General features: G+C 37.0%; 1 protein-coding gene across 1 annotated transcript in view; it reads right to left on the bottom strand.

Moving 5' to 3' along the window:
* The window catches only part of EPHA6 (EPH receptor A6), a 1,024,550-nt gene that overhangs the window by 318,044 nt on the left and 688,243 nt on the right, over positions 1 to 18,263 (bottom strand). Inside the window, exon 7 of the mRNA XM_055567870.1 lies at positions 12,961 to 13,123. Within this exon, the coding sequence (XP_055423845.1) occupies positions 12,961 to 13,123 (163 nt within the window). The remainder of the gene's footprint in view (positions 1 to 12,960; positions 13,124 to 18,263) is intronic.

Below are 18,263 nucleotides of genomic sequence, written 5' to 3'. Positions count from 1 at the left end.
AAAAATGAATAGGAAATGGCTCTTGATTTAAAAAAAAATTCTGGCCAAGGAATGACAGCTTATATCCTAAAGAAATCATATTTTTGTTTATGTTGCTATAGGTTATTGTATTAAAAACTAGATTCTAAGAAATAGATCCATCACTGATTGCTCATTCCCCTTTAGATTTGATCCAAATTGTAACATTGCACATTGATATACACATTTTACAACTTCTAAGTACCTGTTAATAGTTAATGATTTTCTTTCAAGCCCATTTAGCAAACTTATAATCTTTAATATTTTTCATATTAAGGCTTTCAATCTGTTTTATGGTACATAAGCCAGGTTCTCATCATTTAAAATCTTTATTGGATCCATGTAAAACTGAAAAAAAAAATCTTTTTTTGTCAATGCAGGCTTCTTAAAAAGAGACTTCTATTTTCTATGCAAATAGTCACTCTTCATCAAGTCTCTGCACATTTAAGGATCAAACTGACTGCATCAGTTTGACCCTGTATAGTGTCACATTAGGTCTACCAAATGTGCATTAATCGATAAATCTATTTTAAAACACACATAACCCTCTGAAGTTAATGCATAATGATTTGTCAATAATTACAGTCTTCTGAAAATCAATCACATATTATTTTAAGGAGGAATATTATTAATTAAAGGAGGGTGGAGAATTGGAGGTAAGAATAAAAAACAATCATGTAGAAAATTAGAAGTAGTGAGCAACCTGAATAAGAAAAGTAAAAACACTGACTAGGTAGAAAGGGAACTCAGTTCAAATTCCGAGCATGAAAAGGACCTGATGCCGGAATATCCCCATTTCAACACTTACTAGTTGTGGGGACCTGGTAAGTTACACAACTTTATATTTCAGTTTTCCAATCCATAGAATAGGCCTGATAATAGCACCCCCTTCAAAAGTTGTAAGTATATTAGTAGCCATAAATAATTAAATAGTATTTGAATCCTAATTATAACTCAATAAATATGACCTGTTGTTATAAAATATAAACGTTAGAAGTTACCTTAAACTTCTATCACCAAAGTATGGATTTCTTTTATGACATGCTGAAAAAGCATCTAGCTAGCTTAAGCAAAAAGTCTTATGAGAGGTCTTCATTGTATCATAAGGTAGGACAATTTATATTCAGACAACATAACTGCTAGAAAATTTTCCTCTCCTACTGATGTTTGCATTTAGATAGCTATGGCTGCCAACATTGAAAGTGTGCTATTGATTGAAAATTATTTCAAATTAAAGCCTCATATACTGGAATTCATCCTCCTCTGAGAAGACTCATAAATATGAAATCTGCCTCCTGCCTGATTAATTAACTTTTTATTACTCCACCAGGGTCAGCTGGTCCTCTTTCTGCTTCATGCTTTACCATTAATAATCATCCCCAAATTTCTAGTGCCTGTTAATAATGATGTAGCTAATTTCATCCTTGATAATTAAAGTAGTCCAGATTGGGTTTCAACAAATAGACTGAATCAAACATAATAGAGATTTTTTAAAAGGTGTTTAAGGAGGAAAATCTATTTAAGAACAAAAAATTCATTTTACTCTACTTCAAATGCCTCCAAACTTTATACTAACAATTAATTTGTAACTAAAAGGCATACATCATATTTCTACACCATTCAAATCAGTTACAGCTTATTATCCAAAATATAGCAAGCAGTATTGCTTACTGTGGGAAAGAAAAATATTTGATTCTTTTCTTTTTGACTGGCAGACAACATGCTATTCTTCCATATTTTGAAATTATACATTCTTCATATATTTAATTAAATGTGTATTAGAAATTATGCATAAGACATTTTATGAGATGCAAAGATACACAGGTTACAGTTCTTGACCTCAAGGAGCTAACAACTTAGTGAAGAATTAAGTCCTCACACAATAAAATATCATAGAAAGTCTGAGGAAAGAGTGACTATTTGTTACTGGACTGATCAAAAACACTTTAGGTGGGGTAGCATGTGAGCGGACTGACCATTTTGAATGTGATAGGTTTCTAAATCTTCCAGTTGGAACTCACAGATGCAGCTTAGATATGATGAACAGTCAAAAAATTTCATGTATGAAGCATTTATATATTTTCCTAGGGTGTATGTGAACTACAGGGAGATAGGACAGAAACAAGGTCAATTTGGATTAGATGAGAAAAGACTTGAATATTTGTTGAGAAATTCACATATTGCTCAGTAGAATATATCTAATGATTTGTAGTTTTTAAGTGTATAGAAAGTTTAGTACAAAAATTAGTCAAATGAGGGCATGAAAAATAGATTAAGGAAGAAATTAGAAACACAGTCTTGCACCTTAATTTTCAGGATCATTTCCCATCCATAAACTGTTAAAGCTAATCAAATTGCTTAAATATGAAAACATGCTAAAATAGCTAAATTTTGTGGATGTTTTCAAAATAACTAAGCTATTAAATTTATTCATTTGTATCTATGTAACACTTTTTGTATAAACATGTAAGACAGAAGGTTCTAATTTGAAACACCATGATTCAATAATTTATACTTGGGTTAGTTAATGCTGATTACAATGATTTTTATGTGGTTATTTAAGTGATATAAGTCTAGTCCATTGTTACTACTTTTGGTAAATAATAGTGTGAAATATTGACAGATACAGCTTTTGTGCTATAAAAGTGCTTCAGGTAGCCTACAGTGGAAAACCTAAATTTACATTTTGTTAAAATTTAATGTATAATTAATCTTTTAGGGGAAAAGAATTGAATTGTTTATATGCTGACTGTGTATTAAGTCTCCTGGATCATCTGAGTAACCATTAAGACAATGGGAGAGGTAAATTACATGTAAAGTCCCAGATTCTTTCAAAAATTGGCTCCAAGCTATGGGTTCTCCTACCTTTTGACAGCTTCACAAGTTCTCTTATAGTATATAAGTAAAATGTTTAATTTGACTGCAATATAGCAGGATATATCTTATTTTGGTTTCAAAAATGAACCTAAAAAAAAGTATTTGAACATCAAATAAATATTGGTGGTGTTTTAAATGAAAACAAACTCTTTATTTTGTTATCATTAAATTATTTATTTTTAACAATGTAGGTGTGATTTTCACAGATTTTATTAATATTGAATCAAATATGGTTTGTCAAGCAGTTTGTAAGAATATGGATAACATTATTGGCTGTGTAAATAGCTTTTCAATTTTATTTTCTTTGTTGTTTCTTTTCTTTCAATTTTATTTTCTTTGTTGAAAGAAGCACATTTTTCTCCAGAAAAATAAGCTCAGAAATAAAACCTAATATGAGGCAGATAAAAATTTCTTTTGTTTTATCCATATAAGCCAAAAGCCCTGTACTTGACTACTGTGTAGGGTGTGCGTGTGTGTGTTTGATACTTTGGAACATAATATGGATTTTATATTAACTTTGAGAAAATTCTTTTATTAGAGAGCTTGTAACTAACACCTATCTATCCTTCACCTATCTTTCAAAAAGATCCTCATGGAATATCCATATGTTCTTTTTTCTTACTACCGAGTCTGTATTTTATTGTAATTTGTTAAATCTGTTCCAAAAAGATGGGGGGCGGGGTTCAATTACAGTGCCTAATAAAGAGACCTGTACATATTAACCATTCAATAAATGCTATTAGTGAAAATATTATTTAAAATATTTAGCTATATGTTATTAGTCCTAAGAGAGACTGGCAGACATATGGAATGTTAGTATCAAAACATAAAAGGCTTTCCTTTTGTAACTAAATATGACTGACTTTCTACTTACTTATCCATAGATCTATCAATCCTCTCTTCCTGTACAACATATATACTGAAGTTGTTCTATAGACTTAGGAAAAGGGGATCCCGATAGCTATAGTTCAGGGAGGCTCTTTTTATAGTGCCACCAGTCATAATTAGTATTCTTTCACCATGCTGGTCAGTTTTCACTTGTATATTCTGACTCTAGAAAAAAGTCCAACCACTGGTCTAAAACAGCAAGAGGAATCACGGTGATAGCTCTTGTACTGTGTTTGTAGAGCACAAGTAATTAATTCAGAACATTATGATTTTGAAAGGAATTATTTCTTATTTTACATTACTGTCTCATTAGTTTTTAGTAAACTAAATGTTGAACAAAGTAAAATAGATATGGCTAAAGAGGATTACATTGTAAACTATTTTACTTACTTCAAAAACATCTGAACCTGTATCAAATGAGAGAGTAACTAATCTCACCTCCCCACTTCACACCCCATCTCTAAGCATTATGAAGTCAGTTAATTAAACAGAATACACAAGAGAGAACTTAAAAAGAAAGTTGACATTACAATAGTTCAGACAGTACTAAAGAAAAACAAAAGCTATAAAGATTTAAAGATGCCCTAGGAGAGTGTATAGAGAAAAAGACTGATGCTGTCAGTTGGGATTCATATCATTATATTCCTAAATTTATAGTAAACCTACCCATACCCTACTATGACATAATTCACTGAAACTCTCTTCTAGATATAAACAGCATGCTTTGAAAATGCAATTTAAAGCTAACCAGATAAAAAATGATCCTTTAAATGATTTTCCTTCAGGCTGTAAATTGACTTGGGAATCACTCTATGCACCCAAAATCCAGGTTTACACACACATATTTTTCTAGGCTCGTCTCAAACACTATGTCTCTTCAAGGGTAGAATAAAAGTCACTTTCATGACATTTACAAGTTAGTAATTCAGAACATGACTTCTGCTGTCTGCTGCTGTCAGGTGCATCTAAGGGTTTAATCCTGCACTTTCACTAATTGATTATTAGATTTGGATAAAGCTACCTTAGTTTCTAAAATGAGTTACAGGGGGCGGTCCTAAGATGGCAGAGGAATAGGACGGGGAGACCACTTTCTCCCCCACAAATTCATCAAAAGAACATTTGAACGCTGAGTAAATTCCACAAAAAAACTTCTGAATGCCATCAGAGGACATCAGGCACCCAGAAAAGCAGCCCATTGTCTTCGAAAGGAGGTAGGAAAAAACATAAAAGAAAAAAAAGAGAGACAAAAGAGGTAGGGATGGAGCTCCATCCCGGGAAGGGACTCTTAAAAAAGAGAGAAGTTTCCAAACATCAGAAACACTCTCACTGCTGAGTCTGTGGCGAGCCTTGAAACCACAGAGGGCAACATAACCAGGAGGAAAAATAAGTAAATAATTAAAACCAACAGATTATGTGCCCAATGGTAACACCCCCAGCGGAGAAGCAGCGCAGACGCCTGCATCCACCACTAGCAAGTGGGGGTTGGGCAGGGAGGTGAGGGCTGCATTGTTTAGAGTAAGGACCAGGCCTGAATGCCCTGAGGGCAATCTGAGGAAACTAACTTGGGATAGCAAACCAGACTGTGGGATAGTTACCACGCGAAAAGCCTTAACCTAAGACACCACAATGGCACCCCACTCCAGTACTCTTGCCTGGAAAATCCCATGGACGGAGGAGCCTGGTGGGCTGCAGTCCATGGGGTCGTGAAGAGTCAGACACGACTGAGTGACTTCACTTTCACTTTTCACTTTCATGCATTGTAGAAGGAAATGGCAACCCACTCCAGAGTTCTTGCCTGAAGAATCCCAGGGATGGGGGAGCCTGGTGTGCTGCCATCTACAGGGTTTCACAGAGTTGGACATGACTGGAACGACTTAGCAGCAGCAGCAGTAGCAGTAGCAAGACACCGCCAGGCCCGCTCACAGAACAAAGGACTGACTAGAGCCACGCGAAAAGCCCTAACCTAAGATACCATCAGGTCCACTCACAGAACAAAGGACTGAGCAGAGCTAGCCTGGCCCATACCCCTGCCTGGTGACAGGCAGGCGAGGGCAGCCAGAGCCAGAAGCGGGCAATTGCACCCCCAGAGAGGCATTATCTACCAAACTGCACACAGGCTTTGTTGCTAACCAAGACTCTTGGGATTCTGGATGGTCAACATCTGGATGGTCAATGACTGGGTGCGCCAGTTGTACACCCAGAAAACCAAGCGGCAGGGATGGGCGAGGCAATAAGTTGCAGCGACCGTGCTCGCTAAACACCTGGTCACCTGAGCTGCTCAGACCTGGGAAGGGCACAAAACGCAGGCCCAACTGAGTCTGCACCTCTGAGGATTACCGGAGTGCCTGAATCTGAGTGGCTTAGACCTGGGAAGTGCATACAACCCAGGGCCAGCCTCAGACAGTTCCTGGCAGAGCAACCTAGAGCCTCAGCAATGTAGACAGGAAAGCACATACGCCGTAAGTGGGGGGAAACCCAGTGTGGCCGAGACACTGTGAGCACATGCCAGTGTTATTTGTTTGCAGTGTCCCTCCCTCCCCACAGCATGACTGAACAAGTGAGCCTAAAAAAGTGTCCACCACCGCCCCCTGTGTCAGGGTGGAAATTAGACACTGAAGAGACCAGCAAACAGAAGCTAAAACAGAGGGAACCTCCTTGGAAGTGACAGGTGCAATGGATTAAAACACTGTAGTTAGTACTGACTACATAGGAAGGGGCCTATAGCTCTTGAGAAATATAAACTGGACCAAGGAACTATCCGAAAATGAACTGACCCCACACTGCCCACAACAACATGAGAGAACGTCCTAGATATATTTTTACTATCATTCTTTAATTTTTTTATTTATAAGTCCTCTATTACTCCTTTAATTTTCATTTTTATAACCTACTATTACTTTGGAAAAAAAAGAGAGAGAGAGACCCTATTTTTTAAAGCAAACTTCATATATATATATATATATATATATATATATATATATATATTATAATCCTTCTGACTTTTCTTTGTTTTTCCTTTAATTTTGTATTTTTGAAAATCCAACCTCTACTCTAGATTTTTAATCTTTGCTTTTTGGTATTTGTTATCAATTTTGCACCTTTAAGAACCCAATCTCCATTACCCATTTTTACTTGGGAGCAAGATCACTGGCCTGATTGCGATCTCCCCCTTTGGACTCTAATTTTTCTCCACCAGGTTGCCTCTATCTCCTCCCTTCCCCTTCTCTTCTCTGCCCAACTCTGTGAATCTCTTTGTGTGTTCTGGACTGTGGAGAACACTTAGGGAACTGATTACTGACTAGATCTGTCTCTCTCCTTTTGATTCCCCCCTTTATCCTCCTGGTCACCTCTGTCTCCTTCCTCCCACTTCTCTTCTCTGTGTAACTCCGTGAACATCTCTGAGGGATCCAGACTGTGGAGAGCACAAAGGGAAGTGATTACTGGCTAGCTTGCTCTCTCCTCTTTTGATTCCACCTCATCTCATCCTGGTCATCTCTATCTCCCTCTTCCCTCTTCTCTTCTCCATGTAACTCCGTGTACCTCTCCGGGTGTCCCTCACTGTGGAGAAACTTTTCAACATTAAACTAGATGTTTTTATCATTGGTGCTATATAGATGGAGAAGTCTTGAGGCGACTGTAAAAATAAGACTGAAAGCCAGAAGCAGGAGGCTTAAGTCCAAATCCTGAGAACACCAGAGAACTCCTGACTCCAGGGAACATTAATCAACAGTAGCTCATCAAACGCCTCCATACCTACACTGAAACCAAGCACCACCCAAGGGCCAACAAGTTCCAGAGCAAGACATATCATGCAAATTCTCCAGCAACACAGGAACATAGCCCTGAGCTTCAATATACATGCTACCCAAAGTCACTCCAAACCCATTGACATCTCATAACTCATTACTGGTCACTTCATTGCATTCCAGAGAGAAGAAATCCAGCTCCACCCACCAGAACACTGACACAAGCTTCCCTAACCAGGAAACCTTGACAAGCCACCCGGAGAACCCTACCCACAGTGAGGAAACTCCACAATAAAGAGAACTCCACAAACTGCCAGAATACAGAAAGGCCACCCCAAACACAGCAATATAAATAAGATGAAGAGACATAGGGATACCCAGCAGGTAAAGGAACAGGATAAATGCCCACCAAACCAAACAAAAGAGGAAGAGAGAGGGAATCTACCTGATAAAGAATTCTGAATAATGATAGTGAAAATGATCCAGAATCTTGAAAACAAAATGGAATCACAGATAGACAGCCTGGAGACAAAGATTGAGAAGATGCAAGAAAGGTTTAACAAGGACCTAGAAGAAATAAAAAAGAGTCAATATATAATGAAATAAATGATATAAAAAACACTCTGGAGGGAACCAAGAGTGGAATAACGGAGGCAGAAGATAGGATTAGTGAGGTAGAAGATAGAATGGTAGAAATAAATGAATCAGAGAGCATAAAAGAAAAGCAAATTAAAAGAAATGAGGACAATCTCAGAGATCTCTGGGACAATGTTAAACACACCAATATTCAAATCATAGGAGTCCCAGAATAAGAAGACAAAAAGAAAGACCATGAGAAAATAACTTGAGGAGGTAATAGTTGAAAACTTCCCTAAAATGGGAAAGGAAATAATCATCTAAGTCCAAGAAACCCAGTGAGTAAACAGGATAAACCCAAGGCGAAACACCCTAAGACACATATTAATCAAATTAACAAAGATCAAACACAAAGAACAAATATTAAAAGTAGCAAGGGAAAAACAACAAATAACACACAAGGGGATTCCCATAATGATAACAGCTGATCTCTCAATAGAAACTCTTCAGGCCAGGAGGGAATGGCAGGACATAATTACAATGATGAAAGAAAATAGCCTACAGCCCAGATTACTGTACCCAGCAAGGATCTCATTCAAATATGAAGGAGAAATCAAAAGCTTTACAGACAAGCAACAGCTGAGAGAATTCAGCACCACCAAACCAGCTCTCCAACAAATGCTAAAGGATATTCTCTAGACAGGAAACACATAAAGGGTGTATAAACTTGAACCCAAAACAATAAAGTAAATGGCAATGGGATCATACTTATCAATAATTACGTTAAATGTAAATGGGTTGAATGCCCCAACCAAAAGACAAAGACTGGCTGAATGGATACAAAAACGAGACCCTTATGTATATACGTTGTCTACAAGAGACACACTTCAAAGCAAGGGACACATACAGACTGAAAGTGAAGGGCTGGAAAAAGATATTCCACACAAATAGAGACTGAAAGAAAGCAGGAGTAGCAATACTCATATCAGATAAAATAGACTTTAAAACAAAGGCTGTGAAAAGAGACTAAGAAGGACACTACATAATGACCAAAGGATCAATTCAAGAAGAAGATATAACAATTATAAATATATATGCACCCAACATAGAAGCACCACAATATGTAAGACAAATGCTAACAAGTATGAAAGGGGAAATTAACAATAACACAATAATAGTGGGAGACATTAATACCCCACTTACACCTATGGATAGATAAACTAAACAGAAAATTAACAAGGAAACACAAACTTTAAATGATAAAATAGACCAGTTAGACCTAATTGATATTTATAAGACATTTCACCCCAAAACAATGAATTTCACCTTTTTCTCAAATGCATATGGAACCTTCTCCAGGATAGATCACATCCTGGGCCATAAATCTAGCCTTGGTAAATTCAAAAAAATAGAAATCATTCCAAGCATCTTTCTACCACAATGCAGTAAGATTAGATCTCCATTACAGGAGAAAAACTATTAAAATTTCAACATATGAAGGCTGAACAACACGCTGCTGAATAACCAACAAATCACAGACGAAATCAAAAAAGAAATCAAAATATGCATAGAAACAAATCAAAATGAAAACATAACAACCCAAATCCTGTGGGACACTGTAAAAGCAGTGCTAAGGGGAAGGTTCATAGCAATACAGGCATACCTCAAGAAACAAGAAAGAAGTCAAATCAATAACCTAACTCCACACTTAAAGCAAGTAGAAAAGGAAGAAATGAAGAACCCCAGGGTTAGTAGAAGAAAGAAATCTTTAAAATTAGGGCAGAAATAAAAGCAAAAGAAACAAAAGAGACCATAGCAAAGATCAACAAAGCCAAAAGCTGGTTCTTTGAAAGGATAAATAACATTGACAAACCATTAGCCAGACTCATCAAGAAACAAAAGGAGAAAAATCAAATTGATAAAATTAGAAATGAAAATAGAGAGATCACAACAGACAACACAGAAATACAAAGGATCATGAGACTACTATCAGCAATTATATGCCAATAAAATGGACAACATGGAAGAAATGGGCAAATTCTTAGAAAAGTACAACTTTCCAAAACTGAACCAGGAAGAAATAGAAAATCTTAACAGACCCATCACAAACACAGAAATTGAAACTGTAATCAGAAATCTTCCAGCAAACAAAAGCCCAAGTACAGATGGCTTCACAGCTGAATTCTACCAAAAATTTAGAGAACAGCTGACACCTATCCTACTCAAACTCTTCCAGAAAATTGCAGAGGAAAGTAAACTTCCAAACTTATTCTATGAGGCCACCATCACCCTAATACCAAAACCTGACAAAGATGCCTCAAAAAAAGAAAACTACAGGCCAATATCACTGATAAACATAGATGCAAAAATCCTTAACAAAATTCTAGCAATCAGAATCCAACAACACATTAAAAAGATCATACATCATGACCAAGTGGGCTTTATCCCAGGGATGCAAGAATTCTTCAATATCCACAAATCAATCAATGTAATACACCACATTAACAAATTGAAAAATAAAAGCCATATGATTATCTCAATAGATGCAGAGAAAGCCTTTGACAAAATTCAACATCCATTTATGATGAAAACTCTCCAGAAAGCAGGAATAGAAGGAACATACCTCAACATAATAAAAGCTATATATGACAAACCCACAGCAGATATTATCCTCAATGGTGAAAATTGAAAGCATTTCCCCTAAAGTCAGAAACAAGACAAGGGTGCCCACTTTCACCACTACTATTCAACATAGTTTTGGAAGTTTTGGCCACAGCAATCAGAGCAGAAAAAGAAATAAAAGGAATCCAAATTGGAAAAGAAGAAGTAAAACTCACTGTTTGCAGATGACATGATCCTCTACATAGAAAACCCTAAGGACTCCACCAGAAAATTACTAGAGCTAATCGATGAATATAGTAAAGTTGCAGGATATAAAATCAACACACAGAAATCCCTATACACTATCCCTATACATCCTATACACTATACATCCTATATACTAATAATGAGAAAATAGACAAATTAAGGAAAGAATTCCATTCACCATTGCAACGGAAAGAATAAAATACTTAGGAATATATCTACCTAAAGAAACTAAAGACCTATATATAGAAAACTATAAAACACTGGTGAAAGAACTCAAAAAGGATGCTAATAGATGGAGAAATATACCGTGTTCATGGATTAGAAGAATCAATATAGTGAAAATGAGTATACTACCCAAAGCAATCTATAGATTCAATGCAATCCCTATCAAGCTACCAATGATATTCTTCACAGAGCTAGAACAAATGATTTCACAATTTGTATGGAAATACAAAAAACCTCGAATAGCCAAAGCAATCTTGAGAAAGAAGAATGGAACTGGAGGAATCAACCTGCCTGACTTTAGGCTCTACTCCAAAGCCACAGTCATCAAGATAGTATGGTACTGGCACAAAGACAGAAATATAGATCAATGGAACAAAATAGAAATCCCAGAGATAAACCCATGCACCTATGGACACCTTATCTTTGACAAAGGAGGCAAGAATATACAATGGAGAAAAGACAATCTCTTTAACAAGTGGTGCTGGCAAAACTGGTCAACCACTAGTAAAAGAATGAAACTAGAACACTTTCTAACACCATACACAAAAATAAACTCAAAATGGATTAAAGATCTAAATATAAGGCCAGAAACTATAAAACTCCTAGAGGAGGACATAGGCATGTGTACCCCAATGTTCATCATAGCACTGTTTATAATAGCCAGGACATGCAAGCAACCTAGATTTCCATCAGCAGACGAATAGATAAGAAAGCTGTGGTAATTTCATAGTCTCAATATATTAAAAACCAAAATGAGAGATAAGGAGAGTAAGGTGTTCCAAAGTCATGTAACATGGCATTAAATGTCATGTTCATTCTAAACCCAGCTCCACCATTGATTTTTTTTTTTTATTATTTTAGAAATCCATCACATTGCTATCTTTATAAGGATGATATACATGGTTTTTGCTATGTACTTCAATGGAAAAATAACTATTTAATTACAGTAAAAACACATGTTTCTATCATTGTTAAAATATCTATATTTGTATAAGAATTCAATAATAGCAAATTTAATATAAAAATTCTTATGTAAGAATTATAAAAATTCTATAGAATGTGCACATATGTTCCCTATCCTGAACCCCCCTCCCACCTCCCTCCCCATACCATTCCTCTGGGTCATCCCAGTGCACCAGCCCCAAGCATACTGTATATTACATTTGAGGCTATGAAATTGAGTTTCTAATCAAGCAAATGCACCTACATTTGAATTTAAGTGCATTTCAGTGGAGTTTGTCTCTTGACCACTGTTTTTATTGATCTAATATAAGGGTGATGGGCAGAGAGGCCTGGCATCTATGGTCCATGGGGTCTCAAAGAGTCGGACATGACTGAGTGACTAAAGTGAACTGAATTGAACAAGCCAAAGCTGCAGAATTTTGAACTAACTGCTAAAATCATTTGCTCATGGCTTTACTCTCTTCCAAGTATTCATTAGTATCATGTTATGATGCCGAGATTGGTGAACAGTTAGGCAAACACCATCCATTGAGACTCACTATGTTATGGTCTGAGTGATGAATTCTGCATAAAGAGACATATTTGGACTACATTACAGTTGTGATAGAGCAAGGCATTTCATAGAAATATTTAACAATAGCCCCGACACATTAACTGAAATGACTATGAGTATTTACATGAATAGAGTTCTGCTCAATAAGATTATTCAAAGTTTGGGACATTAGATTTTCAGCTACCAGGACAGACTGAAACCACACTTAAATTAACAACTTACTTTACACTTTTGTATGAAACTTACTTTCATCTCCTGTTTCAAACTCAAACTTCTGACTGTAGCCACTGTATCCTGCTGCAGTCCTCACTCGGATATGAAAAATGTACTTGGTGGCTGGCTTGAGACCTGTGATGATGACACTGGGGGCCTTGGACCTTGTGGAGGAATAGGTGAGTTGCTCATGCTCCTGGGGACAAAGAAAAGAAGAGAAAGGGAATGAAGCAGTTATTCTACTTTTACCTGTAGACACTGCAAAATTAAGCTGAGGAATTATGCTCTATCAAAAATATTGATTAAAAAGTGGTACAAGCATGGTTTTCCATAATTTGGCATTTAGTTATTTATCAATTATGATGCATATGATATGGTCTTGATTTGGAAATTTATTGAGAATGATGATTATTTTATATAAACTGTATTTGTATTTTTGGCGATTTGGATTTCTGACCCAACTCTAAGGAATGGTGGTGACGTGAGAGCACGTGTACACAGAATGGCAACTGCATCTTAAACAAATGGGCACATTAGGTCAGACCACACCAGCAGAGTGCAAGGAGCAAGGGTGGGAGAATTCAAGTACCCGCTACTCACTTCTACCCGCAGGTAGTGCCAAAATGCCGGCGCTATCCGTGGGTAGACCTGTGGGTAAAAGGAAAAATAAATTAATTGTTTTTTAAAGTTTGAAATCTTTTATCCCAAATCAAATGCACTGTTCTGAAACTCAGTGATTCCCCAGTAGTAACACTGAATTAATGCAACTTAAGACACAAAACGATGAAAATTTTCTTTTGAGGGAGAATATACTCTTCTGAAAAAATACCACAGTTTATTTTGTAAAGATGTACAAGATACATAATGATTGTGAGGTAGATTTTACACAGTCTGTCCACGAGGGAGCATAAAAAACAGAGAACAGTACAAAAGACAGCACACCTGAGAAATCAGGCAGGACTGGAGGCTTGGTTCCTGGTGACCTGCAGCTAACTCCTCACTAACAGGAAACACAACTAACTGAATGCCCTAGTCACTCAGGGTCTTAAGTGGTTTGTCTTGTTCACAACCTGAAAACAATTTACTTGTGCCTTTAAGACTGTTCATGATAAGCTGGTGCTGGGAACACATTAAACTCAATTCTATTTTTGTATAGTGTTACTGTTCAATAACTTTATGGTGTTCTAACAGGGTAGCTGAAAAAAAATATATGAACAACTCTTCTAAATTCATAGGTCAAATTAGGCCACCAGGTCCTTGAATTAATTCTCTACTATTCTCATTGTAATGTATCTAGAGATTCTCAGAGATATAAATAACTTTCAAGATCATTAATTAAATCACTCATTTGATGCTTATATTTGATCTGTCTTGATATTCCATCAAGATCCCATTTAGCCTTTGCCTGAAAACATGTGTTGTCCAGGAGACCTTCCAGATTAACAAACAAAGTTATAAAAATCCACAAACAGAATGTATCAAACTGCATTTATTGGCCAGTGATGCTACAAGATTTGTAACTATGAAAATGATTTTCCTTATGCTACTTTTGAAAAAATTCCTTATCTTAAAAGTCATTTTTAAACTTTATGGCTATATTTGTCAGAACTTTACATGCTACATGGTTATTCTCTGTCTAGTTGAGGAACTGCATTTGCATCTAACTCCAAATAGAACTGTTTATTAAACACAAAGTACAAAGATAAATGAGTGTTAACAATAGCAACACTTTAAGTAAAAGGACAAAACAGATAAACTGCAATTTGTATTTAGCCCTAGGTCACATCTAGATTAGAAAGTAAATAAATATCTGCCTGCTAAAAATCCAAGAAAATAAAGTCTATAAAGGGCAGTAATTATCTGCTAAGGCCTTAAAGAAGAAGCCTTCTAAGATCAAGATCTTAATAATTACGGGGCTTAATTCCCATACTGTGGAGAAAAAAGTTTTCCCGGTGGCACAATAGTAAAGAATCCACCTGCAAATGCAGGAGATGCAAGAGATGTGGCTTCAGTCCCTGGGTCAGGAAGATCTCCTGGAGCAGGAAATGGCAACCCGCTCCAGTATTCTTGCCTGGGAAATCCAAGGACAGAGGAGCCTGGTGGGCTACAGTCCACGGGGTGGCAAAGAGTAGGACATGACTGAGCAACTGAGCATGCACTACTGGAAGAGAAGATCCTGTTTCTGTAGAAGTTTGGAAAAACTTTTGGATGACTGTTCATTCTTAAATAGAAGAGGAGAATATTTCACCTTTCAAAGAATTTTCTGCAATATAAGAGTTACAGTGTATTCTGAGTAGCATTTCACGATAAGTAATTATGATTGCTGCTACTGCTAAGTCGCTTCAGTCGTGTCCGACTCTGTGTGACCCCATTGACGGCAGCCCACCAGGCTCCCCCATCCCTGGGATTCTCCAGGCAAGAACACTGGAGTGGGTTGCCATTTCCTTCTCCAATGCATGAAAGTGAAAAGTGAAAGTGGAGTCGCTCAGTCGTGTCCGACTCTTAGTGACCCCATGGACTGCAGCCTACCAGGCTCCTCCGTCCATGGGATTTTCCAGGCAAGAGTACTGGAGTGGGGTGCCATTGCCTTCTCCGAATTATGATTGAGAGAATTTTAAATCTCTGAAAAAGGAATTTAGTCTTATCCTTAGGGACAGAGGATACGGATACAGACTGAAAAATTTGCTTAGAATGGCCCCATAATAATACAAAAACATAGTGAAGTGAAGGTCGCTCAGTCGTGTCTGACTCTTTGTGATCCCATGGACTATACAGTCCATGGAATTCTCCAGGCCAGAATACTGGGGTGGGTAGCCATTCCCTTCTCCAGGGGGTCTTCCCAACCCAGGGATCAAACCCAGGTTTCCCATATTGCAGGCAAATTCTTTACCAGCTGAGCCACAAGGGAAGCCCAAGAACACTGGAGTGGGTAGCCTATCCCTTCTCCAGTGGATCTTCCCAACCCAGGGATCAAACCAGGGTCTCCTGCATTGCAAGCAGATTCTTTACCAACTGAGCTATGAGGGAAGCCCCGGGAAGCCTTCATAAAAACATAACTTAATAGTAATTTATTACTCAGTAAAGTTACCAGGAGCAAAGGACTCCTTTTGCAAATAGGTTTTAGCATATCTACAGTTACACAGAAGTATGTCTATAACTACATCCCTGGAATAAAAATCACTAAGTAGGACGTATGCTCACACGGATCCTCTGACTGAATCACAGCATCACAGCGCCACTGCCCTGCCCCACATCTTGCCTCCTCTGAGCATGCCAAGGAAGGGAGAACAGAGAGTAGTCACGAGAGTTCCTCCTTCCAGGGCATTGCAGCCCTCTCTCCTCCTGGTGTTTCCAAGCTCTTGGGAAACCAAGTCAGCACTTGTCCATGACAGGCATAGGGCACTACTGTCCCAGAGTAATTTTGCTTAATTCCCTTTCTGTGGCACAGCAAGTCCAGTTCAAAGTAGCTGTGAGCAGGTAGAGATGGTGCTTTGCCACAGATCCAGGAGGACTCAGTTCTGAATATGCCTGAATAGGGGATGTATGAGAGTTTTTCTAGAGTTTGTACAATATGGAATTGCTACTTGTATGATACTTATGTCTTCAACTTTGCTAGGTAATATATTCCACTGTTCATAATACTATCTTACAAGCTCTTCATCCTTGCTAAATCCATAGTAAAGTCTTCTCATTCTAAATATTATTCAATTTTAGTACTCGCTTTCTTGATCAAGCTTTCCAGAGGCTTGAACCAACTTTTGGCTTTATCTCTCTATCGTTCTTTGCTTTCTATTTCATTTAATATCTTATCTTAATATAAATTATTTTCTTTCTTCGTATTAATTATGTTGTCTTCTAACTTCTTACATTTCATGCTTAACTTACTAATTGTCAGTGTACCTTTTCAAATACAGTGTAAGTCTACAAATTTCTAAGTACTGCACTTCTGTACTTTATAAGTTTTCATGATATATTATTAACCAGTTCTAAGCATTTACTATTTTCCAAAAAAATGCTATTTTTTAGTCTTTGTGGCCAAACCAAGGTTATTATTTGCACACTTTTAAGGGTCAAAACAGGTTGTCAGGCAGTAAATAAATGACACTAAATGAAGCTCCAAAGGCATAACCCTATGGGTTGCAAAGTACACTGGACTGTGGTAAGATAACGCTGGCAATCTTATGTACTAATGCTTATTGGCTGAACATGAAACAGGTTTTGCACTATTTCCCCTTGGATGAGCATGACTAATACTATCAGTTGTGGGACAAAACATTTAGTAGCAATGCACTTAATATAATGATATATATATCATTTCCTAAAATAAATGTGTATACAATTTTTTGTTTGTATATTGTTATTCACATATATTAAAAACAAAGTCCAGAACTAGGGCATTTACTGTCAAACAGAATACACATCTGTTATTCTCTAGAGATGTAGACATTTATTTAAGGTCTTCTTCTCAAGGGCAGATCCTGCAGCTTAGACTCAAGATTGCCCCTTTCCAGCTTCTGAGAATCTAGTTTTCCTGGGAGTCTAATCTTATTGTCACATTGAATCTTTCATTTACCTGAAATGCTCTAAGCTTTATCTATATACAAGTCAACTTTTCATGGTCATTAACAGGGATGTTCTTACTAGAGTCTGGACCCTCTTAGCATTCAATTTGAAACCTAATTTAGTGAAAAGAAAATAGGCTCAGGTGTCTAGTCATTAAGGCTGTATCTTTCTGTAACCAAAGGTAATGTGATCTGTATCAGCAGAAGGCTGCATGTAAATAATTCTGGGTTGGAATTCTCCTGTCCTGGGCTCAATTTGGGTTCTGCTTCTATTATGTACCTTGGTAAGTCACCTCCAGGATATTCATTTGCTCATGCAGAAAATTCATTCATTCCATTGACGTTTATTGAATGCTCACTAGGGTAAGGTTCTAGGGCACTATAGTAGATTTGGCTTACATAATTATCAAAGATCTACCTAAGCAATTATATTCTGTAAGTTTTATGTCAGAAATATAAGCCTGCTCTCCCCTGTTGTGACTGATTCTCATCATGCCTCATCTTATTCTCTTGGGTTTCCCAGTCCCACTTATGGAAGAAGATTCAATAGGCCCATAAAGTGGTCACTTTTTTTTTTTTTTAACTGACTTGTTCTTGTTCTTTTTTTTTAAAATTTTATTTTATTTAACTTTACAATATTGTATTGGTTTTGCCATGTATCAAAATGAATCTGCCACAGGTATACATGTGTTCCCCATCCTGAACCCTCCTCCCTCCTCCCTCCCCATACCATCCCTCTGGGTCACTTTTTAACTGGTTTGCTTTCTCTTAAAG

Source organism: Bubalus kerabau, chromosome 2 (assembly GCF_029407905.1).
Source record: "Bubalus kerabau isolate K-KA32 ecotype Philippines breed swamp buffalo chromosome 2, PCC_UOA_SB_1v2, whole genome shotgun sequence".
NCBI lineage: Eukaryota > Metazoa > Chordata > Mammalia > Artiodactyla > Bovidae > Bubalus > Bubalus kerabau.
Note: the sequence above shows the minus strand (reverse complement) of the source record. Positions and strands in the feature narration are given on the sequence as shown.